Consider the following 27,007-nt stretch of genomic DNA (forward strand, 5'->3'; position numbering starts at 1 on the left):
TCTTGCAATTCATGTTTCTATTCACCAGTAGATTTATGCATGAATTATTTTACATATGCAGATTGCCCCCCCCAGAATGACCGACCAGGGGATTGGTTATGGAAGGGTGGTCTTATCTCTACACTCTGCACCTCGGATATTACATTAGTTTCCCACCTTGATAAGGATGATCATTTCTACCTCCATAGTAAATATCAGACAGATGTCACAGTGTCCCGTTCATTTAGATACTGCTCAGACACTTGTACGATGAATTCTTAGGAGCGCAGTCGCTACAATGTATTGACGGCAGGAACGGCGTCACTGTAACTACAGGGAGTAACCCAAGTGTTCTACAGAGAGCGTTACCCTCCGTAATTACTGGGAGATGATCAGTCTGATCACAGACCGGGCTCTGACCGTTAGTGCTGAATATTCTATATATAGATGAGAGATTCAAGCAGATGCCTGAAGGAATTACCGTGGATAAAGAGCTTCAGCCACAAAAAGTAACTCCGGCTAAATATAGAATTACTCCTCTATTATATCTGACTGTCTCCTGTATACTTCATTTATATGGGGATTATCCGACACTCTTAAATACATCAGTATCACTCTTAATAAATCCGTTTTTAGAGCCCTTTCTTGGGAGATTTTGGTCCCAGGAACTGAGCAGCAGTAATTCTATTATCATTTATTTATATAGCACCGCCATATAATGCTGCGCTGTACAGAGAGTATTTGTCAGTCACAGGAGACCTATACAAAATTCATTGTTACTCTACATGCGATTTATTTACACTGGAGAGCGATTCTATGACCAGCGTCTATCAGGGGACCAGCGTGTGTACACGGTGTATAGATATATTTATATATTATTACAGTATTTACACCCTGGGCGGCGGTTAGAACATATCCGTTAGGGCATCGCAGTATCAGTCTGCCGCAGGCCGCCGCGGGCTCTCAGACACATTTGATTCCCTCAGCTATTTTATGGCTGCCTGTAAGAGCGACGTGTAATGTGTCAGACATGTAAATAACGACAATGTTCCGAGGTGACCATTTATCAAGAAATATTACTGTATGAAACGACACATTCTATCCACAAAGTGTTTGCCAGCGCTGTGAATGTCATATGACAGGTGTGCATGGGTTAACGTTAGTACGGGCGGCTGACAGATATACCTGTCTTCTCCGACTATTAAATGGTCCGTGTACGCCTTCTACAAACACAGAGTTAAGGATCACCCAGCGAAGGCATTTCTAATTAAAATATCTCCAAGTGTCAGCATATCGGTAATGTATTATTTTAATCCATTTATCCTGTTTATGAAACGGTGACATATGTTTAGATTGTGAAATATATGAGGCTTAAAAATGACTTTATTGAAGAAAATTAATTTCCTCAATGCTGTGTCTGTAATGTGCTCAGTCACCCGGCCAGGCTCCGACAGAGCTGCCACTCTTAATGACGCTTACACGCACTTAGACGCTCTTACCCAGTGTCATTCCAAGTAATGGTAAGCAGCCGGCTGTACAGCGGAGAACACAGTACATTCCACAGAATAAATACATTATACGCGCTCTTTGTTTATACATCAGTGGGAACGTTTGTGTAAATGGCCTCAGACTCTATGTGAGGAAACACTCAGTGACCCCTTCTGGTGTGGGCAGGACAGGTCAGCAGAGGGCACAGGGGGGAGACTTTGTGTGTTTAGCTGAGACAGGGCAATTTGCAGCACAGTGGGTAGATGTCAGAGGCGATTCCTCTACAAGATGTTATACTCACTCGTGTAACATTGTTACAGTGCGGTCATTATCCTCACACAGCGATTGTATCAAGCACTCCCAGGCCCTAATCAATGTGTAATTACACAACTCCTTGGTTCATGGTGCACAATATTGTAACAAATACTGTAACAACATTCAACAAGGAAGAACTTGTTACTGAGACGATGACATTCAGATTTCTGTTCTTAGTTTGTTACCGTCCAGATTTGTTCATCTAAATCCTGACCTATATAATTCTCCGGCTAGAACAATATATGACATTATTATTATATTGGTGAAGTAATTTGTGTGCCCCCCCCAATCTTGTCCTATAGCCCCCCCCGGATTTCATACTAAGCTGACAGTCACTGTCGGTGCTTTGTTCCAGCAGTGATTTATTTGTGACAACCCTCAGCGTCTCTGGCAGGAAAGTAACGTGAAAGCCCCCCTTGGGCTCAGCTCGTCCTCAGAATGATTATCATAACGTTATAGGCACATTCTGACTCGTTTACTTCCCATTGGATCGCAGTCAGAGGGCAATTGTGTGGTTTTTGCTACTTATTATAATTGGCACTAGTTTACCTAAATTCTATCATACTGTCTTCACGAGGGGTTATCACAGGAAGTGTAAAAAAAAACAATTTGGAGCAGTTGGTGTCACGTCGAGATGTCCACCCGGCTGTTTCTAGCTGGTGAGATTCAGCGTTAATGGTCTTGTAGATGATTGAACGCGCTCTGTCCTTAGCATATAGCTATAATGCGCCTCTCCGCAGGGATTTTTCTCAGCTATTTTAGGTTTTCCAGCAAAGGGCAAGAAAAGAAAAACATTTATTTTACAATGAGGATTGTGGAGATTCTGTGCTGCATTCTGTACGCTTATTTCTTAGGAAGTAATTGGACATCTTACAATTCAGTTTTTTGCAGTGAAGGTTCCCTGTCTATCGGAAGTCACATTTCTACCCAATGTGACAAAAAAGTTCAAACACATCTAGTAAAACAGTCACAAAATCAATTTAGGCCGTGAATGAAGCTAAACTGAGCAGTATTTTAGGACAAACGCTGAAAAAGGTGGAAGGGGGGTAATAAAGTAGTAGAGGGAGGATTTTGAAACTTTTGCACAGTGCGAACCTGAAGATTTTTTCTGCCTCTCCGTATGCCGAGGGGGGGGGGTCTTCTCCCGAGAATGGGGAGCAGGTGGGAACCTTAATCTGTGCTGGCTTTGATTAGTGGATCATCCAAAGCGTTTTGAGCTGTGAACTTAGTGCCTGCGTGAATATCCGCCAGCGGAGGCATCTGTTTTATGGTCTGAATATATTAAACCTATCAATGCACTAGTCTTATGCCTCCAAAATGTTCTAGGGACTGGATTGGCTGCTGGGCTGCGCACACGGGATGGATTGGAATTAATGCCCCTAATTTGTGACTCCGCTTTCCATTCCTCTGTAGTTTGTTTTGCCTTAGTGCTTTGTATATAAAGAATAGGCTCCACCCACAACAGTCACATGACTCATAGTGAAACATTTCCATGATACAATGTATAACATGGTCACTGTTACCCCAATATGGGTATAATGTCTCTGTCAGGCTCGGTACTAGGGTATTAGGCACCCTAAGTGTAGCCCACACCTCCTCACCCTGCCACCAGAGGGGGTATTACCGTGACATGGCCTTGATGTTGGAGCAGCTTGGCCACAAAGTCCACCGTCCCACTCCCTCCCCCTTCCCTCCTTGTGCCCCAGTGCTCCCCCATGTACCTAATCCTCTCACCCCGCTGTATGTCACCCGGTATATCAGGTGGGCAGAGAAGGGGGTGTCATACACCTCACCCCATTTGTTGCTGCTCCTTCATTGTGAGTGACGTCACCGCGCAGCGCCTGACTCCCAGCCTGAGGAGCGCCGTCACGTGTAGGATCACATGACCACAGAGGCTGACATCACCCCTCCCCTGCCCGCGTGTTCTGCATGGTAAGTGGGTGAATGGGCAGAATGCGTTTACATAATAAAGCACCCCGCCCCCCTCCCACATTGTCAGCCAATGAGGCTGCGGAGCCAACATGAGTGACATTATATTTCTTATTCAGTGTTTTATGCCCCCAGACACACAACGCTTTAGTCAGCCCCTTAGTTCGCCTGGTGGTAGCGCAGATGCCGCTCTCTGGACGCTGAGCCCTGGGGTAGGGATCACACAACAGTTGTGGTCAAACTACTGACCCATTGTTCTAGAATATTCACTGCAGCTTCAGTGTGGTCTCTGCCTCTGGCGCAGATGTCATCAACTGTCGGTGAATTCACAAAACTTCTGGTTTTAAAAAGAAAAAAAAAAATAACAAAATGTGAAATTCACAAATATTTTACAAGTAATTTACCACCTTCTTTGTATGTTTTCAAAAGAACCCTTAAAAAGAGAGTGGTTATTATTATTGTTACTATTATTACTATTATTACTATTATTACTACTATTATTATTACTATTAATATTATTCTGATTATTCACCAGAATAATTTTTCCTTGACTTAAAATTGGTCTTTTAAAATGAGAGATGACTCTGGAAATATCTGGGTTTTAGTTTTTCTCGTATTACATATATGCACAAAAAAAGACTTTCTTCTTTGTTAAGTTTTAAAAAGAAAAAGCTAAATTGCCGGAATCCGTGTTATCAGCCATCTATCTGGCTGCGCAGCAGCCGGGAGTCTCCGCGCTGTTAGTTGGTCCCTGCGCAGCGCCTGTGTCTGGTCTGTGCAGTCATCTTTTCACATTAATGAAGACCGAGGCCAGTGCCCCATGAAGAACAAGCCCTTCACTTAGCCCATAAACCTAATGACTGTTAAGGAGCTTTTTGGATGCAGGTAATTCACTGAACAGGACAATATGACAGCGATAATTGATAGCGTCCAAATGTGCGTGTTTAGAGTGGAACTTCAGAGCCGAGCTGAGCTCCGGAGTCTGCATCCAGCAGGTTGCAGAGCAGCAGATGAGACAGATGTTTAACCATACTGGAACGGAGCTGTGTGCTGCATCAGGTCCTGGATATTGCTCCTGACATCTGGATGTTGCCGTGTCGGGGAGCTTTGCCGCAAGCCGGGAGGCTGGAAGAAGCCTTGTGGCAGTCAGAACAGAGTTTTACTACTCTTTAAGCGATTAGTGCATTGGAGCAGTAATAATATTGAATTATCGCTCCGTTGCTTCTTTGCAAGGAATCCTGGGATGAAAGACAACTCAAGATAGGCTATTTACAATAAGTTGTGCTCACACAGACAAGACTAATTATCAAGTATATCTTTGCTTTCTCTTTCATCTGTATTCCGGTCCAAAGAAAAAAGCTATCAAAGCATTTTTAGCTGATAAAATATACACCCTGTCTAAAACATGTTCTCATGCTGGTTGATATAGATATAGTGCAAAATGCACTATGTATATTCATTTATATTTATTTAGTACATTTTAAAAGCAGATACAGAAAACCTCTTAACTGAGTGCTATCCAGCAAACCCCTAAACAGGGCAAATTTTAGGGATTCTGTCTATTCCACAGGTAAGCAGCCTGAGGATCGTGTAGAACTACAAGCTCCAGCACACCTTAGCCTGGTTTTCATTTTATATATATATACATATATATATATATATATATATATATATATATATATATATATATATATATATATATATATAGGATTTACCTCCATACATTCCATACTACATCACCTCTGTTACATAAACTGGATGCTGCTTTGCCATTGAGCACAGGTATTTGTTAGAGGAGTTTGCTATTCTCGGGTCACCTCAGTAATTTTAGTGGGGTGTATTTAATCAGCGCTGATTATAGGTCTGCAGAAGTGATGGAACGGCATTTTCCCGGCTCTGTTCCCCAGTCTGCCGGGACAAGACTCCGAGATGGCTTTGCTAAATTTCTCTCTAACTAAGCTGTATTTCAATGGGTCATTTAATGCTTAGATGGACAAAGGTATTACCCCAGCCACTGAATTGTATCAAATCCCTGCTCCGAGGCCCTGTTTGAAAACTCTACAGGAAAAGTGGCTTAGGCTGAATTATCAGCAGAGTACGTGGGCAATGAGGTGAGGCGGAGGAGCCGGTGGCTCTACGCCCTCTCTGGAGCCTGGGAGGGGGGTCGGCTGCAGCCTGGCCGCGAGCTTTGTTCTTCTCCTCGGACAGATGACCTTCATCTTTCATCTCTGCGAGGTGTTGTGTCTTTGGGGGTCCGTCCCGGGAGCTGCGGGGTCTGAGCCTCGTCACATCACAAGAATGAAAGGCAGCTGGATTTGAATATCAGAAGCTTTTGTGTTTGTCACTGGGATCCCTTATTCTCTTTCAAATGAAACATTATTTATACACAGGACTTGTGATTGTGAAGCTATTTTAAATATTGAAAGTGATTTACTATTCATATAATCTACATTAATACTTTATACACTTTGCTTTCTTTGATATCAGGCTGGAGACATGTGATGTATTTCCTATGTAGGTACCGACCTCCCCTATACACAGAGCGTTCGTAACGTACAGAAATAATCAGATGTGTGGTCTGCACACAGTAATGGTAGATTACATCTAATAGAGATCTGACACATTGTATCTGGCTCTGATACTGCCCTTTCCTGCTCCGTCACGTTATACAGCAGCTGTACATGTGTTGTACATGTGTTGTACATGTGTCCCGTGCGGAGGGTAAATAGAGATGACCTCATAGGTGATGGAGCCACTTGTAGCATCTACTTATATTCTAGTTTCTGACGTTGTTGTAGACACAGGATGGTTTTACTCCAAGGTGAAAGGTCCGAACTAAGAAAAGCTGATTTCAGCTGCTGCCAGAATGTGTTTGGGGTTAATGAAATATCCTTGGGGGACAGGTTGGTAGAGAAGGACTATTTATGTTTGCGAGAGCACAATGAGATTTACATTAGTTACTGGAATACCTTTTTGTCAGCGCAGACACAGCACCACTAATTGGTGATGCTCCAATTATGTCTCTTTCCGGGATATTATCATCTTCCCCAGAAGAGGTCGGGATCAGCACCAGGGATTTATATCAGGTCTGTCTGGAGAAACACAGGACGTCTCTAGGACCCCTCTCTTCTCGTAGCTGCAGATTGGCCGGTCGCAGCAACGGAAGATGCGCGTCGTACTTTATACAGTGATAATAATTGTTCCGCCTCGTCGCTCTATAAACATGGCTGCAAGATGGACAACATTACAATGCAAACATACACTATATATTACATATATTGGGCCCTGTCCTCTTTCATCATTTTATTAATGACCTTGATAGTGAAGTGTCCATTTTTACTGATGATGTTTAGTTATGTAGGGTAATAACACAGAGCAGGATAGTAACTCACTATAAAGGGCAGATACATGAAGCTAATAACTATACTACGTACACATTACATGGGGCACGATTGGGGGACTGGAGATGAAGAAAGATTTAGTAATACACTGATAGATGCAGCGCCAGGCAGCAGCTGAATGAGATAGAAAAACAGGGACGTGATGCAAACATTGTATTATCAGCGTATAAATCACTAATCAGAGCACATCTTAAATATGGGACCGTATTGGGCGCCTCAGTGTAAGTACAAAAGAGAACTAAGGATCAGAGAGGAGCAGCCCCATCAATAAGGAAACAGAAGGGTTACATTATACACAGGGCGCCTGAGAGGTGACGTAATATATATACGTATATCTGAGGTCTAATGAACATGGCTGCAGGTTTGCGTTTTGACAAATAAAACACAAATGTTCTGTCAATACAGCAATTTATATTTCATTATATTTACTTTGTGTTCAGACTTCAGTCATTGACTAATCCTGTTCATGGACAGCAGCAACAACACTGCCACCTACAGGCTACCGGGGTACTGCAGAGAAGGAACTAGGCTCTGATCACTTTATCTCCAGCTGTACACACAGTTGTTGCACATAATTCAGTGAGTTTGTTGCAGAGTTTCTGTCTGGTGCTTGTAGAACACAGTATTATCCAGTCCTAGGACCCCGCGGGGCTCGGCTGAGCGGATGTTATGATCAGTTGGAATAGGGGATCCTACCTGGCTTCTGCAGCCAGGGCCGGCTGCTCAGTACATCAGCTTTGTCTCCTCTCGTCCGAGGGGCTGACGCTCCATCTCACACAGATGCAGAAGATATTTTTAAGTTCCAGCATCTGGCTCCCTGGCACGCACACTGGCAGAAGCCACGATTGGCCTCTGGCTGTGTCACATGGGTAAACAAACCAATCTGCCAATTGCTATTTATCTTGCGCCTCATTCTTCAGTTTCTCCATTTTTTACTTGTAAGCGAATTGCCCTTAATGTCTCGTAGCGGAGCCCCACACGGCCAACATTGATCCTTTCAGGGACACGTTAATTACCAGCAATATGTTGATCAGTCACAGCTATGTTCATTAATTACCTGTCGTGGATTTATCATACAAATCTGTACACAATTTTGTGTTTCTTCTTCTGATACCCAATTACTCATTGTCCAATGCTGAATCTTCATCTCCAGAAATACAATAAAACAAATTTGAATATTTTCTTTAGTAATGTGGCAAATAATGTTCTTAACTATGTCTCAGAGAGACAAAACGATTCCTTGGACCTGCGGTTTTAGACATTTACTCCAAAGGAGAAAGAGAAAAAATAACCAAATTTACCGCTCAGAGAATACGGCGAATAGTTCTGTGATATCCAGATGTTGTCCTGTTGTAATGTGATATTTTGGGTTTATGTTGGTGTTACTATATTACAAAATACATTTATAGGAATAGCTTTGTACCTATTAGTGAGCATGATATCTCAGCGGTTTATTAAGTAACATTAGAACAATGAACATTATTGCTGTATTAAACCCCCACCCTCTGCCACAATTAACACATGGTCAACGTTTGAGTCCCTATGTCGCTTCCCTCCCGCTACCTCGTGTGATTGTCCACAGACATTTGTAGGGTTATGACAATCACCCAGAAAAACTGAGAAATGTAACCAGAATTAAGCATTAAGACTTAGAATACACGTCGTCCTCATACCCGACGTTGTCTATAAGTCGTAAAGGGGAAGATTATGATACATGTATTAAGTGCTCCATTTTAATAATGAATAATATTTACCGTTTGGACATTTTGATAGTTGTGAACAAATTTTACTGCTGTTTCCAAGACCAAAAAAGAAAACCTAAATCCCTTCATTTGTTATTAAGTCACAATGATTACAGATGAATCTATCCGCAGGGATGCTGGACAGTAATGTGTGTATAATGAAGGTTATATCTAGTGCTGCAGGTATCAGGACTCCTGTGTCGCACAGATGGAGTAGACTTCAGTTCACTCCCTGCGGACACAGAATGTCGCAGCTGCGATCTATTGATTTCATGTTGAGCCAGGTGACCCGAATGTTGCAATACAGACTCCTGCATCTGCACAACCAGATCCGATTTACACAACACATAGAGACCGGAATATTCTCACGTCACACACAGAACTGACTTTATTCTGCTGTAAGTGACTAAAGGCTTTTAGATTAATCGGTAACAGCAACAAAATATCAATGTGTATGAAGCAAACAGGAAGCACTGAGACCACAGTGTGCAGAAATAGCTGTGGCCATTGTCCTTCCTATGACAAAGGAATTGTGTGATACAGTAATGACCGTCTGTCATTTCACAGCAGCTCTATGCAGCCCAGCTGGCCAGCATGCAGGTGTCCCCGGGAGCCAAAATGACCCCCACCCCACAGCCCCAAAACTCTACCGGAGCCTTGTCACCGACCAGCATGAAGAGTGAGAAGAGAGGGACCAGTCCCATCACACAGATCAAGGTAAAATTACTGTGCCCTCATATCTGGTCTCTGTACCGTACCCTCATATCCTGTGCCGAGTGTCTGTACTGTACCCTCATATCCTGTGCCGAGTGTCTGTACTGTACCCTCATATCCTGTGCCAAGTGTCTGTACTGTACCCTCATATCCTGTGCCTAGTGTCTGTACTGTACCCTCATATCCTGTGCCTAGTGTCTGTACTGTATTATTATTATTGTTTATTTGTTAGGCACCACAAGGTTTCCGCAGCACTGTACATGGTACAAACAGTAGACTATACAGGGTAAGACAGTACAGAACAATAAACACAAAGTACCAGTTCTCCATAAACTCCGGGCAGGCAGATACAGTAGAGACGGAGCGGAAGAACCGATATGGAGACAGGAGGGAAGATGGGCCCTGCTCATACGAGCTTACATCCTAAGGGAGGGTAAACAGAATCAGGTACATAAGGGAGCCAGTGTAGCAACGGGGAGAGAGAAAGGGGGCAGGGGAGAACCAGAAGAGGTGAGAGGTTAAGTGGATGGTTGGTAGGCCTTAAGGAACAGGTGAGTTTTAAGAGCCCGCTTGAAGGAGCACAGATTGGGTGAGAGACGAATGGAGCGAGGGAGGTCGTTCCAGTGAAGGGGGGCAACACGGGAGAAGTCTTGGATTCTAGAGTGGGAAGAGGTGATCAGAGTGGAGGAGAGTCGGCGATCATTGGCCGGGCGCAGGGAGCGAGCAGGAGTGTGAATGGAGAGGAGGTTAGAGATGTAAGGGGCAGTAGACTGAGAGAGAGCCTTGTAAGTGGTGGTGAGGAGTTTGAACCCTCATATCCTGTGCCTAGTGTCTGTACTGTACCCTCACATCCTGTGCCTAGTGTCTGTACTGTACCCTCATATCCTGTGCCTAGTGTCTGTACTGTACCCTCACATCCTGTGCCGAGTGTCTGTACTGTGCCATCATATCCTGTGCCGAGTGTCTGTACTGTACCCTCATATCCTGTGCCTAGTGTCTGTACTGTACCCTCATATCCTGTGCCTAGTGTCTGTACTGTACCCTCATATCTGGTCTCTGTACCGTACCCTCATATCCTGTGCCGAGTGTCTGTACTGTACCCTCATATCCTGTGCCGAGTGTCTGTACTGTGCCCTCATATCCTGTGCCGAGTGTCTGTACTGTGCCCTCATATCCTGTGCCGAGTGTCTCTACTGTACCCTCATATCCTGTGCCGAGTGTCTGTACTGTACCCTCATATCCTGTGCCGAGTGTCTGTACTGTATCCTCATATCCTGTGCCGAGTGTCTGTACTGTACCCTCATATCCTGTGCCGAGTGTCTGTACTGTACCCTCATATCCTGTGCCGAGTGTCTGTACTGTACCCTCATATCCTGTGCCGAGTGTCTGTACTGTACCCTCATATCCTGTGCTGAGTGTCTCTACTGTACCCTCATATCCTGTGCCGAGTGTCTGTACTGTGCCCTCATATCCTGTGCCGAGTGTCTGTACTGTGCCCTCATATCCTGTGCCGAGTGTCTGTACTGTGCCATCATATCCTGTGCCTAGTGTCTGTACTGTACCATCATGGCCAATCCTCTCATACTGCACCATACTGTAATATTACTGTTTCATAAATATCTGCGTCTTTACCGATCCTTTCTTAGTTTTATCTGTGCATCATGTATTCTTCACTTATAGATATAGAATTAGTTATCTGACTCTTTGTATACTGCATCATATATAACACATTGGGCGCTGTAAGTAAAGTTACAGTTCTCGGACAGCGCAGGTTACACTCTTTCGGGTGGATATTGTTTCCAATATAAACAAAGTGAAATAGATATTAATAAAAATTTGATCTGTTTCCTTTTTTGCAAACACTGATTTATATTTCCACTTTCAAGTGAAAAAAAGTTTGAGTTTCGGAAAACAAGAGGGGGGTGAGATAGGAGTTTAAACATGGTGACGTAATTAGCGTAATCCTACATGGTAGCGTCATGTCACTGACTGACCCCTCCCCCCAAACAGAACCGATGACGGCACATAATAAATATACCATCATTATTACTCTGTCTCTTCCTGGTGCTGTTAGTGTTGTCATTAGACTCCGCAATGATTACAGAATGTCTCAGATACACTTTCCCTGCCCAGTGGAACTTACAATCTAATTTTGTTACATTGGGCGCAGGAAGTAATTAAAGTCCAAAATTAGCAGCAATCACCCCTGGGAATGTAACTGTCCTTATACAGAGTGCATTGTTATTATGGGGTGTGGGCTGGCTGGGATTTGTAGTAATGTCAGGCTCATGGTGTATTGATGGAGGCAGAGTATATTTGGGGTAAAAGAGGCGGAGGGTGTTGGGGGTATTGGAGGTGGAGGGTGTTGGGGCATTAGTACTCTGTGGGGTACATATCTGGCTTCCTGCCCTGGGACAGTTGGGTGTATTATGGCCCATTATAAAGCAGACAGAGAATCAGCTGTACGTGAGATGCAGCATTTTATAAATCAATCTGCAGTTACTGAGTTTCCTTCTGACAGGTGAAATTCAATCTGAAATCTCCCTTTCTGCGCCCTGTCCCATTATGTGATCTGTCCTCTGGCCTTGATGAAAGATGTGTTATTAATATAGGTCTCCGAGAGCTGGAGCGTTACCCCGTTATTATAGTAACTTGTGTCACAGCACCTACCTAACATCTGCGTTCAGTTACAGGAGACACAGCATTAAAATATTAGGAAAATAAATCAAATAAAATGCTTTATTAAAGGGAAACGGTTTCCATGGAGAAGGTTGATTGATTTGGTAATGAAACGTGTTTCAGACACTCTGCTCAGTACTGCGAACTCTCCAGACAACGCTGCGTAACCGACGCTCTGCGCTTCAGCAGCCACGTACATCGTATTTACCAGATCTCCGTACAGAAATGACAGTTTTCAAATGTCTACACTATGGTGAAAAATATACAAAGGTGGAAGCCGTCCAAAGCAAAGTTTTCTTAAGGTTACAGACACATGTTCCACACGGCAGACCATAGAGGAGGGAAAAAAGTCAATAATTTTAAGAGGGCAAAGAACATAAAATGTGTTTTTACAGTTGTGCTCCGAAGCTTAATAACCAGAGTGGAAGAGTCCTTGGCACATGGCCTCCAACACCACAATCTGTTGTTCACCATCGCGGGCAGGAGAAAGGTCCATTGGTTCATCCAAGACTTGTGTCATTTCTTTTCTAGTGTTGTATGGCTGATCCGAGCTTCTAGTATATATAGATGAATTATACGCAACATCGCCCTCTACTAAGAGAGCCGAAAATCCAGTTAACCCTTGTGGCTTATATGTCCATCATTTTCCGCTGAATCAGCTTCTCTTGTGGGAAGACGTGTGTGAGAGGATTCCTCCTGAATTGGCGTTTGTGCGGTTTGCAGTGATTAGTCATTGAGCTCGTTGTGCGTTCAGTACCTTCCGCTGATTTATCAGCCGTTTGGGTGGGAGGACGTTAACTCGCTGCTGACTAGTCCCCCAAATGATCACGTTGCAGAATTTTCTACGTTTTTACAATTGGTTACTATCCATTAATCTGTTTAAAATTGCGAAGTGATAATTGTTTTCAGAAACGTGTTTTTATTAAAATCCAACGGCTGCGTTGTGTAAAAGCTAAAACAAGAAACTCAACTGCGATGGGTAAAACATTTTTCGTTCATCTGTATGTAAAGTACGAATCGGTAACAACTTCCTGAGCTCACAGAACAATCCGAAAACCCAGTTAGAGTCATAGATCATGTATCGGAGCACAGGAGTATTGTCAAGGGGGATTAGAGCTGCCACATTGACTTCTCTGATTGATATACTTAATAGTGTCACCCAGTGGTCACATTATCATGGAACAATGTAGAGCAGTTGTGTGACCGAAGCCTCTTACAGCGCCGGGATGCGCCCGTTTGACTTTAGCCGCTGTGCACAAGTACGAGGTCCGTTGAACATTAAATGCGCTGCTTGTGTTTTTGCCGTATTGCACAGTGTCAGATCAATATAAGGAAAACGTATTGTTGCTTTCCACAAAGAAAACATGGCTGGCTCCGGAAACAGACTGCCATCTGCCAAGACACATTTCAATGCATGTACCATGTGCCAAAAACGTAAATAAAACATTGTTTATTCTGTGAGAATGAAAATATGTATCTTACTACTCTTATTTAATGGTAACCTAATCAGGGTATACAGCTTGTCAGGGGAACACAGCCGTAAACACGGCAGTCAGGGAACAGATGGCCTCTAAATCTGTAGTTCGATGTTACAAGGTCTTGTTCAACCTCGGTGAAATGTTTTCTTCAACCACCACTCGTAGGATGGATCTAATTCCTTGTCCTGGTTTATGTCACTGAGTGTTGTAGCCGAACGCTGTAACTTCCTCTGAGTGCGGAGCTTTATTGGGACTTCTAGCCACCATCTTTTGTCACTCAAATGTATACAGGTTTTAAAATAATTCTTCCATAACACCAACAGAAAACGATGTTCTTGTGTGACCCTATAGTACATGGTTTGGCCATCATCTTCTGTAGTAAGGGCGACCACCTGAGGCCTAATGAGAGGGTCACCTAGTACTTTCTGCTCAGAGGTTAGTTCCGGAGTCGTACTCATGAAGAAGAGCGGGTAAGGCCAGCGTGAAGAAGGCATCCAAAAAGGGGTATGGTCACGTGATGCGTGTGGAGGGGGGGTGACATCCATTGAGGGCTAGGGACCCCGCTTCCATGTAAAGATCTTTGAGATGCAGGGGAGAGGGCACATCACTCCTCTAACATTGGGACTTTCCTGCCTAAATAAGGACAGTTTGGAGGTACGGTGAAGAACTGTGATCTCAAACCCGAACATGAGCCCCAGGCCACAGACAGTGGAGTTTGTACAGTTCCTATCGGTGGCTGCAGGAAACAGAGCCCAAATGTCTAAAGTTGACAAACTTACAGTAGTCTTTAATAGACTGACATGGATGTGGCCCCATTTATATGGGGCCCAGTGCTTGGACCTAATCGCTGGGTATCCTACCAGCTGAAGACCGTTCCGTGGTTTGGTCTCTTTCTACAGAGAACTTAGTGAGCGCTTCATCTGCTTCACTTTAGTTGGGGTCTGATCTCCCCGGGTGTTCGATTATCGTCATTTCCCGTCCCGCAGATCATCCTACCGGAGCACCTACCCCAGCAATCTATACGTACACCCATCTGTTCATAGCTGGCAGAACCCTGGTACACTGACAGCTCGAAGGGAAAGTTGGAGTTACCCCCAGGATCTGAAGAGGTTCATTAAGAAGTTTAACACCTTTATCTGTAATATACCAAGAAGGAGAATAACAGACACACAAATCATATCGGAAAATGTGCTAGATTCACTAGTTAGATTGAATATGTTTAATTATACTTCAATTCTCACAAAATGTTACAAGAATTAAATCTTAAAAAATGATGATCAGACAAATATCTTTTTATTGCAAAATCCATGTTACATTAATCCAAACAGTGTATTATATAGATTATAGGGAAAGACTTTGTGCCGTTTCCCTTAATATTATATGCAGAATTTCAGCGAGGAATCTGTGTGTATCACACTTGTGTAACTTATAAGTATCACACGTCGCACAGAGGAGTCTGTAATATCAGGGGTTTGTTTCATCCTTAATATACTTTATCTGCTGCTCGTCACCGACACCAGTATGTTCCTCTCTCCGCCTCCTGCGTCGACGCAGCTTCAATTCTCAGTAGAGCGTGTTTTAGCAACATTTCACGCCAGATATTTCAGCCGTCCTCCATTCCAGGCTCTTGATTCATCACGGTCGGATGTGTAGTTTAATCCACATCATCAGCCTTCATGTAAAACAATTGTCTGTGTTACACATTTACAATCATTTAGTTTATAACAGTTGTTTCTATAGAGATGATATATTTTCCCCAATGAACCGGCGATGTGGCTATGAGCATTAGTTATTCAGTGTTAGGCAGACGCCACCGGAGCCAGATGGACGCTCCCCAATATAAACCTTCGCTGGCTGACTCAGACTTTCCTGGTGTAAGTGGCGCATACACTATAGGTAGCACCAGGCCGACTGTTGGTTACCTGCACAGCGCTGGCAACGGAGTGCAAGTTCCTGGGGTTTCTCCAAATAAACGGACTTCTCCATTATCTCCATCACTCTGATATTACTCATTAAGGGTTAATATCTAAGGGAAAGGCTCAGATTACATTGTATCACACGTTAACTCTTCCTTTACTCTGTGTATTATAAGTGGTGTTATTGTATAGTGCATAGGAGCATCTCTCTAATAATAAAGACTCCTTTATGGATCGGAAGCGTTGCATATAGGAAACACAAGATATTTTTGTCTAGGCGGAGAATACGTGCGGCCAACATGAAGAGGGTTATTTTGGAGAAGAAAGGGGCGATCTATGAAGTTGGGACAGTTTGGGTAATAATAAGGCTAAAACAAGAAGAAAGTGAATAATCTTTAAATATATTTCTGTACACATATAAATATCTTCCATTCATGACATTTTTACCATTCGTGTTTTATGTATTTTTTACTGACTGACATGTAAAGCGGGGGAGGGGGGGGGAGGATTTGGGGGAACGGCGTAAAACACAAATACTATAAACTCCAAACAAAGTACTTGCCAAAAAGCTGGACTTTAATAACATTATATGGCTACTGTTGGTAATATCCAGAATCTAACAATATAAAATCTGCTGAAATAATTTAGATTATAGAAAAAAATCTAGAAATCTGAGTGAGAAGTAAAATAATTAATTCTTTGGACTTCAATCATTTTGTTAAAAAATAGCGATATATTTATCGAAACGCCGTCTTTCTTGTATAGTCCGTGTAGACGCGTCGTACAGAGGCTGCCACAGAACTAGACGGGAATTAAATAATTCTTTGTAAATGCCCTGGGTTAATTTAGATCTTAGAAAACACATTAAGAAGTGAACTGTAATGTGCAGTAATTCAGATTTTAATTTGGCAAAAAGAGCGTCGAGTGAGTGTGTTGATGTAAATATGAGGCTAACGCAGGGAAATTAATGAGGGTTCGTTAGGTGGCTTCTTCAAGTATGCAGATAATTAGCTTCTTTTGTTTTTATAGCAGCAGAAAGTGGCATTGTCTGGGAGGTGTAAAATAACTGCGTTGTCTTAAGTGCTAATGTGCCCCATTTATCCTCTTTTAATCATTGTTTATGTGAAATTTCAGCAGGATGAAGCCGCGCAGCCTCTGAATCTGTCAGCGCGACCGAAGACGGCTGAGCCTTTAAAGTCTCCCACGTCCCCAACACAAAACCTCTTCCCTCCCAGTAAGACCAGTCCCATTAGCCTCTCAAACAAGAGTGGGATCCCCAGTCCAATCAGCGGAGTCCTGGGCAGAGGCTCCTCCCTAGGTGAGTGTGAGACGCACTTTATGTAATTACAGTGTTGGTGGCATACATCGCTTTAGAGGGATTGTACACGTGGCTGTACCACTGGGGACGGGTATCGCTGCTTTACAGGCACTGCAAGTAGGGATCACTGAGCCCTATGATATTTGTTTTATTTGTGATAAAATATTGGTATTTGGGTGCCTGGATCTCCATTGTGAGATCACATTATATCCCTTCCATCCCCACATGACGGGGGCCAGTCACTAATTCTGCAGTACGACCCCTCTTACCCTGCACTGTGCGCTGTAGATCCGCGTGATTCCATTCCATCGCTTTCAGGCTACAGAATCCACCCTCCGATCACATCGCTCCCCCGTCACTAGAAACAAATGCAGCGTTTTCATCGTCTGATGCTTTTATCTAAAGCTTTATAATCTCCAGGACGCTGGGACATTCTCCGTGTGCTTTTATCACTTATTATAGTTAATCAGCATTACTGGAAAAGATCATTACAAGAGTATTTTCTAAAAGCAAGAAACGACGGATAAACAGGCAAAGCTATTTTTATAAACAATAAAAGGATTATACAGAGTTGGTGAAACCACTGTGATAAACAAGACTATTTTTAAACTCTGTGCTGTACAAAAATTATTCATCACCAATGGAGTGATTGACTTTCCGGCCTGTGCACCAAAACAAGGCGGCTTTCAGGAGTGTGAGGAATGTGACACGGAGTTAACGCTGTCTCAGACGTGCAGGAGAACCAGGATGTGAAAGGGAAGGAGAATTATTACATTTATGTATTACAGTATATGGAAATGGTGCATTGGAATCTGCTCTTGAGTTTCATGTTTATCACAGGTACATGGGGATAAACCCATCTGTGTAGAATCATTGATGCATATTAATATTAGTATATGCTTAATTGACCAGGAGCCATTATTTAGGCTTAGTCAATATTCAGGACAGCGCAGCTTATCAATTCATTAGAAACCAGTGACATCACTAAGACGTGAGGCCACAACATGGCAGCGTCCATGGCGCTAAGACGACCGGTCCCCTTTATAGGAGCTTTAAGTTCTACGACTACAAACCATACAATGCGTCCCAGGCCACGTACACCTGCGCTCCGTCTGTACAACAAATACAAAGCAAGTAGAAGATCACAACTTGTTTTTTATAAAATATACACAATCTCCAAACTTTCTCCAGTTTCTGCTGCCCTGCGGTTCATTTCTAAATTTAACACAAAATAAGGGAAGTAGAATAGGAATATGATGGAGCTCAGATCCGAAAATACAATGTAACGACTGCTCCTTTCTTGTTCTTTCTGTGTGTAACCAGGTTGTTACATGTAAATATTTAAGGCAGTGACTTAGATACGCTGTGTTTTCTCTACAGATATACTCTCTAGTCTTAACTCCCCGGCTCTGTTTGGAGACCAGGACACGGTGATGAAAGCCATACAGGAGGCGCGGAAGATGCGGGAGCAGATCCAGAGGGAACAGCAGCACCAACCTCACCACGGCATGGACGGAAAGATCCCCCTGAACAACATGGCCATGAACAACTGCAGAGGCGACAAGGTAACCTGACGTGTAGGTGGCGACCTCGCCATCCAAGTGCTTCTCTTACATGTGGCCAGCGGGTGCCCGCGGTATAACGTACCTGGACTTATAATTACAGGTATCCTCTGATAATCCCCAAGTATCTGATCTTTGTTCTACATGAAATCTTGCCCATGTGTCCCCAACCCGGTCAATCACCCCCCCCGGCTCAACGTTTGCTCTCTGTATTACAGATATCCTCTTATAATAAGTGTAGGGAGAGTTTCCTATTGCACAAAAAGTGGAATGATGAAGGGGGAAATATATATACGCTTGTCTCTGTAAGACAGCGAGAGGATTGTGTGTGATTATATCCAGGTCTACAAGTTCTGGGGGAACCTTTCTCATTATGACGAGATATAAAGTGTACCGGGATAGTATGTATGGAACAATAGTTGTTTTGCTTTGAAGAAAATCTGAATTTAAGGGGCATTTATGAGACATCATAGTTTATATTTCCGCACTGAAACCCGGAGATATGATTTTGTTGGTATCTCCTCGGACTGTTTTGTAATTACAGTAAATACTGAAACTGACAGTAACTTGTTTTCAGTTACACAATAGACCATCACCCGGTGCTTACGGTGATTCGTCTGTAACAAAGAGCGTAACCTTGGGAGAGGACCGTCTCCTGAATAGACTTGTATAGAATGGGTCCCGTTGGCGGCAGCTGCGCCGCGGAGGAGCAGAGATTGTGCTTTTATTTGCAATATCAGGACTAATATGTAGTTTATTTATATATACTAAATGTCTGCTCCAGAGAATCAAATCTCACTGTATATTATCATATAATGGGGCAGGTTCACACTGGTATATACTGTGTCAGAGCGATAGGTAGATTTTGTTTCAGATTAGTAATGTAATAAAATTATAATCTGAGACCTACAAGATATCGTTCATGTGTTGAATAAATGAGTTAAAAATGTTACATTAGATTTGTGTATAAATGAGCTGTTGCTGCACAAAGATCAGGGCAGTATCCGATAGATTGCGGAGTCCTTTGCTCCTAGCCATGGTTCACGTTTACTTAGGCGCCACCCTCCGCGACATGATGTCACTCAGCTTTAACTCCCATGTTAAACAGTCTCTAGCCTGAATTCCAGGGAAATAATGCTGCTAGATTGGTGAAAATGTACAGATCACATGCTGTGCGCTATAGGTTTTTATCCCTATAGAGCGCACGCTGCCATATCTGAGAAAATCCATCACACTCAAATCACTGACTTGTATATAAATTTTGTAGTCAGCAACTTTCATTGACTGGTTTGCATTTTTTTTTACCTTTGCTGTCAGCATTAATAGTTTATGCAGGAATCTCTCAGTCATCAAACGGGGCACCTAAGTATTATTATTACTAGTATTATAGTACTATTAGTAACTTGAAGTCCTTATAATGTATTTACGCTTAGTTCCACTGTTTGTGGTCGGACTTTGCAGGGATGTTCCGTCCTGGCGGTTAGTGGCTGTTATATTTGTACAATAGATTGAGCATTGTTGCGTGACTGGATGTGTCAGGACATGAATTCTGGGGGAGCTATACAACAATGAGCCGAGGTGTGTTACACACAGATTGTTCCTCAGGGCGTGTTGTGTAAAATCTCAGATTCAGCAGATCTTGTGTCCTCCGGAGGCTCCATAGTACAGAGCGGTGCGCTGCCTTCCTGAACGGCGATTGGCACATGATAGCCTCGTTCACTGCGAGGACAATCCCTCCGATACACTGTAAAACAATGAGCCTTCCCTGCTGGCTTGTTACACTTGTCAGCATGAATATTCATGTCTCAATAATTGAAGTGTGCGCTTGTCTAGTGAGATCCCAGCGATGGAATTCAGCCGGAGTTATCCCTTTGCACACATCAGGTTCCAGCAGCAGAACAGTGGTACTCCCACTTATTGGGATCCCCTGCATTATAACGTATCTATCTCCACACCTCGTTATGGCCTGCGTGACGCCATAATATGACATAACACAATAATACCCGAGAGCTGTAGAAGTTCTGTAGGATCTGTGCCGGGATGTATTGATACTTTGTGTCCTCGCTTACACTGAATGATCTGATTATATTTCTGTGTCTTCTCTAAAGCCCCTCCACCATTTGCTGTATTTCAGATGCTGATAGATGCCATCTCAGGAAGGATTTGCATTAGAAGTGTGCACACAGTGAGTCACTAACATATCTCTGTTGTAAAACGTTTTTTGTGTCATGGCATAAAAGTCGCAGCCCGTCGCGGGATCAGCCCGTGTTAGATCTCGTATTATTTATGTGTTTATTGTCGCACATCCTCACCTGAAGATGTCAGTGTTAATAACAATTTATTCTCTATTTGTATTATTAACCTCTCTGATACTAGATCTAGCTTACTAATCAATGGCTCTAGGACGGTAGATCGGTACTGGTTCTAGGAGGATATATCGGCGCTGGCTCTAGGACGGTAGATCCGCGCTGGCTCTAGGACGGTAGATCCGCGCTGGCTCTAGGATGGTAGATCGGCACTGGCTCTAGGACGGCAGATCGGCACTGGCTCTAGGACGGTAGATCGGCACTGGCTCTAGGACGGTAGAGCTGTACTGGCTCTAGGACGGCAGATCGGTACTGGTTCTAGGACGGCAGATCGGTACTGGCTCTAGGACGGTAGATCAGCACTGGCTCTAGGACGGTAGATCGGCACTGGCTCTAGGACGGTAGATCGGCACTGGCTCTAGGACGGTAGATCGGCACTGGCTCTAGGACGGTAGAGCGGCACTGGCTCTAGGGTGGTAGAGCTGTACTGGCTCTAGGACGGTAGATCGGCACTGGCTCTAGGACGGTAGATCGGCACTGGCTCTAGGACGGTAGATCGGTACTGGCTGTAGGACCGTAGATCGGTACTGGCTGTAGGACCGTAGATCGGTACTGGCTCTAGGACGGTAGATCGGCACTGGCTCTAGGACGGTAGAGCTGTACTGGCTCTAGGACGGCAGATTGGTACTGGCTCTAGGACATTATATCGGCACTGGCTCTAGGACGGTAGATCGGCACTGGCTATTGAATGGTAGTTTAGCACTGGATCTAAGACATTATATCGGTACTGGCTCTAGGACGGTAGATCGGCGCTGGCTCTAGGACGGTAGATCGGCGCTGGCTCTAGGACGGTAGATTGGTACTGGCTCTAGGACGATAGATTGGCACTGGCTCTAAGACGGTAGATCGGCACTGGCTCTAGGACGGTAGAGCTGTACTGGCTCTAGGACGGCAGATTGGTACTGGCTCTAGGACGGTAGATTGGTACTGGCTCTAGGACGATAGATCGGCACTGGCTCTAGGACGGTAGATCGGCACTGGCTCTAGGACGGTAGAGCTGTACTGGCTCTAGGACGGCAGATTGGTACTGGCTCTAGGACGGCAGATTGGTACTGGCTCTAGGACGGCAGATTGGTACTGGCTCTAGGACGGCAGATTGGTACTGGCTCTAGGACGGCAGATTGGTACTGGCTCTAGGACGGCAGATTGGTACTGGCTCTAGGACGGTAGATTGGTACTGGCTCTAGGACGGTAGATCGGCACTGGCTCTTTACACCACTGGAACACTGAGGGTAATTAATATCCCAGGTAAATGGCAGGACAGTGTATAACTGGGGATCTCAGACTAGTTTGGGATAAGAAGAGATAAGTAAATGCACATACATTGACTAGTGCATTATTGGTCGGGGCCCGGGGAGGATGGACAATCACCGTAAGTAGTTTTATTCTGGAGTTTATACTTCAGATTGATCAATCTGAGCACAATTTACATTGATTTCAGTACCCGATAAAAGACATTAAAAGTGAGGAGACTAAAACTTCACTTTTATCATAGTTCCGGGGCCTAAAACCTCCCAGTGACCAACAGGTGATGTATGAGCGGGATCTTTATAATTAGGCAAAAGAGTTATCAAGATTCTACTTTTAAATTAATTACCCTCAAATGATTGTCATTTAAGATATATAATATATATTTAAATAACATATATAGGTCACAGTATAAAATACATTTAAATCTCATCTATAATATCTTTATTATTTCCATGCTGACCACCAATATATGAATGACACAAACGTCCCCTAATCCAATTGTTCAGGTGATACAAATGTAACAATATGTTTTACATCGGTTCCATTGTACAGAGAAAGCGTTTCCTTGTTTCATGGACCTGTGTGTTTCACTTCCTCTACAACCACTTGTCAGGATGTTATTTTTACTCCATATTTAAGGAGAATACCACACTGTAAAGGAAAACAGGGATATATAAAAATCGATATATTTGTTTCACAATAATTGGGCGGATTTCAGTTTTCTGGAAAAACAACAGGTGTAGCCTAAGCTGAACGAAATAATGTGTATAATTGAGTCATTAACCAGATATTAATCCAGGTGTTTCTTCTGCACAATACAAACTCGGGGTGAAATCAGGTCAGTGTTTAGAGAGTGTGGAGGAAGACATTTAACCATTGATTAATATTAAATTAATATTTTTGGGTGTGATTTAAACAAAGCTTTGAATAAAGTGACCCAAATGCTAAATCTAGTACTCAGTGAAGATTAAAATTGCAAAGAAAATTCCCCCATATTTTAACGTTAACCATATGTGCTTGTAAAATTTCAAAATCATTCCATATAATGTGAAGCATTATTTTGGCATTAAACTATATAAACAAACATATCCATTATAGAAAGGTTTTTATTCATTTATAGCAACATTATTTGAAGGACAACTAGACTGAGGTATGGAGGTTATACACCCACAATGTTACCCCGACATTCCCCTGCAGCTCTGTTAAAAATTGTTACCTACCCCCCTCAATTACAGACAGCGAAAGCTCCTCCCACATCTATAGGACACTGCCCAAAATCTGAGACTGCAGTCATTTGTGTTGTAGTGACATCACTGGCCCCACCCCTGTGTATTAATCAACCCATCAACAGAGCACAATTCTGAAAAGGAAGCTTGGAAAACTGTCAGTCACTCTGTGCCTGCTCTGTTAGTGTGTGTGTGTGTGTGTGTGTGTGTGTGTGTGTGTGTGTGTGAGAGTTTCTATACAGTGACAGAACTCCAGATGTTGCAGGTCTGTCAATGGGATTACTGGAAGGAAGGTGAGTGTGCATAGGAAATATTCCCCCTTCCCCCAATCACAGCGTTATCTCTAGTATCTGTTCTGATAATCTCCTGAAACAGAACTTGTATGTTAATATAAGTGTTATTAGCAGACCTTTATATATTCCTACATGCATTATAGGATTAGTGGTCATACATGTTAAGCAGTACAGTGACATGACAAGAGAAGCAGCCAGTCACCCCGGGACAGAGCATGTACAGTGTAGATTATATAGCATACGTGTTACATATAGTGGCAGCTGCTGGTTAGAACAGATGGGCTGTGACTGGAGCCTGCGCTGCCCTCTGCTGGCTGTAATGTGGGATGTCCCGGGACGCTCACAAGAACAATTAATAGTCGTTGTATTAAACACACGTGTCAGAGACTTGTCAGCTATGGAAGCCCCATGTTCTGATGCTGGAACATGTCCTGATGGATGGGTGTAGCCGGGTGTGCTGCAGATTTACAGATCTCTTGTTACACGGAATTCTATGCTTGTAGAAAGTTGTTAGTGATATAGTAAATAAAAGAGTTCACATAATTCCCGTCATTTATATATTCACCCCCATTTAAATTTTTTCTTTGTGTATAAGTCAGTGAGATCTTTCAACCACGGTCTGTCGCAGTAAGCGCACGGGCAGATGAATTACTTGTACAACAGACACCAGGATGGGAAGGGGGGGGGGGGGGGGGATAATTTCTCTGGTGGGACAAACATACTGTGAATGTGAAGACAACACAAAAGCAGATTCCGTTTTGTTACATATATTACAATTGATGTCACAAGAGCTAAATGAACCCTTTGGATGCAAATGATTTAGAAATGACTTACTGGGCGAAGCAATTTAGTGAGATCTACATTGTGTCCTATCTATACAGCATTTCCTAAGTGACAAGTCATACATAAAAGAACAGTAGGGGAAAAGGTTTCAGATGATCTAGCTGGGCGGTTAGAGGGGATATTAAATATTGATTTATCTTACATGCAGGACTGTACGACAACATGCGTCTAAGTGCTCCCTGCAATCTATCAGATCAATCCAATTCATCTGAAACACAACGCCAGCCATGCGTCTCACTACAATAGCGGCATGAATCTTGGGTTGGGTCGTGGCAGGGTGATGATTTAATCACAATCTGCCGACTCGTCACGTAACACGGGCAGAAAACGCAGCAGTTTCCGAGGGAATTCACTTTGTCTCTCTTTGTTCTGTGTAGACATTCACTTTCCAAAATCAGATGTGTAGATAAGAGAGGGTAATGATAACGAGTTGAATTTTGTCTATTTGGAACGTAAGTGTTAGGAATCCAGACATCTCAGCAATTAGGTAATACCGGGTGCAAGTCATCCTCTGCTGCGCTTTTCATGCCGTTCTCCACGAGATGCTTCGTTCATCTCCAGCATCTGCCAAAAAACCCGATTCTTGTCTCTGTGACGTGTGTAACTGAAGCCCCCCCCGCTGGTTGGACATTGAAGTGACTCTAGCACAAGTATCTTCAGGTGAATCTACAGACCTGCAAAGCTCGGCATAGATTGTCTTTTCCTGCGAGCCACAAGGTGCGCGTCCGCCTTAAAGTGACTTGAAAACGTGTAATTTTGTAGATGGAGCCAACGGAAGAAGGATTTCGGCTGCACAGAGGCGCAGGCGCTCCCCATCACTCCGCCTCATCGAGTTCTATCTTAACAATTACTTTGAAGAACAAAAGTTTGAGAAAGTAAAATAAGTCTGATTGCAATGAAATATTGTGCGTCTGTGACTGCAGCACAATATGGCTGCACCTTCATGCAACTCACAAACCACCATCTGGGCATCTATTTCTACAAGGTGTAATAAGTGATGAAGAGACTTGTGAGGCTCAGATGGGCTTATGCTGTTGATCTGTAATAAGGTGGAACGCCTGAATAAATAGATGCTCACATGTGAGCGGCACAGTGTGTCCTCGCTGCTCCGCGATGCAGACAATACGTCCTTTCTCCTTCCCTGCACTCTGTTCCCGCTGTATATAATGGATCATCTTCACAACACCGTCCATCTCTTAGAACTCATTTGTTTGCTTTGTTTGGAGGTGTAAGAGTTTTAATGGACAAAAACTTTTGAAAGTTCTGGAGTTTTCTTTGTGAAGTGACTTCACAGGACATATAAAGGAAGACAACGGACCTTACAAAGTTCTGACAAACGTTCATTGCTTTATGCACTTGAAAGATTGTTGCAACCGACAACTAGTTGTAGATGCTCAGAGAAAAGACCGTCACAGAGAGAGTGAAGAATTTTACCGCTTGTGTCAAGTAGCTGCAGAGGATTTAGTGTGTGATTAACTATATGTAATACGTTCTGTGATAATTTCATTGTATTTAGTAACAGAAGCCAGGAGAGAAAGTCTGCGTTTATAAACCTCTGGAGAATTAATATATAGCATTTAATGAATTGATAGGCTGCACTCTCAGTGATGTCACTGGTTCCTAGTGACTGGATAGGCTGCACTCTCAGTGATGTCACTGGTTCCTAGTGACTGGATAGGCTGCACTCTCAGTGATGTCACTGGCTCCTAGTGACTGGATAGGCTGCATTCTCAGTGATGTCACTGGTTTCTAGTGACTGGATAGGCTGCATTCTCAGTGATGTCACTGGTTCCTAGTGACTGGATAGGCTGCACTCTCAGTGATGTCACTGGCTCCTAGTGAATGGATAGGCTGCACTCTCAGTGATGTCACTGGTTCCTAGTGACTGGATAGGCTGCATTCTCAGTGATGTCACTGGTTCCTAGTGACTGGATAGTCTGCACTCTCAGTGATGTCACTGGCTCCTAGTGAATGGATAGGCTGCATTCTCAGTGATGTCACTGGTTCCTAGTGACTGGATAGGCTGCACTCTCAGTGATGTCACTGGTTCCTAGTGACTGGATAGGCTGCACTCTCAGTGATGTCACTGGTTCCTAGTGACTGGATAGGCTGCACTCTCAGTGATGTCACTGGTTCCTAGTGACTGGATAGGCTGCACTCTCAGTGATGTCACTGGCTCCTAGTGACTGGATAGGCTGCACTCTCAGTGATGTCACTGGTTCTTAGTGAAACAATAGTTAAAATGTATATATTTGGAGAATAATTGTGTCTTACAAATGTGGTACAAACCAGAAATACAGCTGTTACATTATAGTGACAATATTACAGACTTTAGTGGACTGTTTAGAGGTTGTAAAAAAATGTAAATTCATGTGAATTGTTCAGTGAAGCCGCTGTAAGTCACTAATGCTCCCTGTGATTACCCCCAGTTTTCCCGTCGGGTCCATCATTGGCTTCTTGGCTGTGAGCTCTTTCCTGGACGTTTGACCAAGTGATATGAACGCCAC

The 27,007-nt window shown here is 43.5% G+C and overlaps 1 protein-coding gene across 6 annotated transcripts in view; it reads left to right on the top strand.

The window, feature by feature from the left end:
• Nucleotides 1–27,007, top strand: part of SOX6 (SRY-box transcription factor 6) — a 307,461-nt gene that overhangs the window by 260,435 nt on the left and 20,019 nt on the right. For 4 of the 6 annotated variants that reach the window (XM_075187593.1, XM_075187597.1, XM_075187592.1 and 1 more), the window contains 4 exons: nt 9,422–9,571; nt 16,776–16,959; nt 18,340–18,524; nt 20,656–20,706. In XM_075187593.1, the coding sequence (XP_075043694.1) occupies nt 9,422–9,571; nt 16,776–16,959; nt 18,340–18,524; nt 20,656–20,706 (570 nt within the window). The remainder of the gene's footprint in view (nt 1–9,421; nt 9,572–16,775; nt 16,960–18,339; nt 18,525–20,655; nt 20,707–27,007) is intronic. The other 2 variants (XM_075187595.1, XM_075187594.1) reach the window with 2 other exon arrangements.

Source organism: Mixophyes fleayi, chromosome 10 (assembly GCF_038048845.1).
Source record: "Mixophyes fleayi isolate aMixFle1 chromosome 10, aMixFle1.hap1, whole genome shotgun sequence".
NCBI lineage: Eukaryota > Metazoa > Chordata > Amphibia > Anura > Limnodynastidae > Mixophyes > Mixophyes fleayi.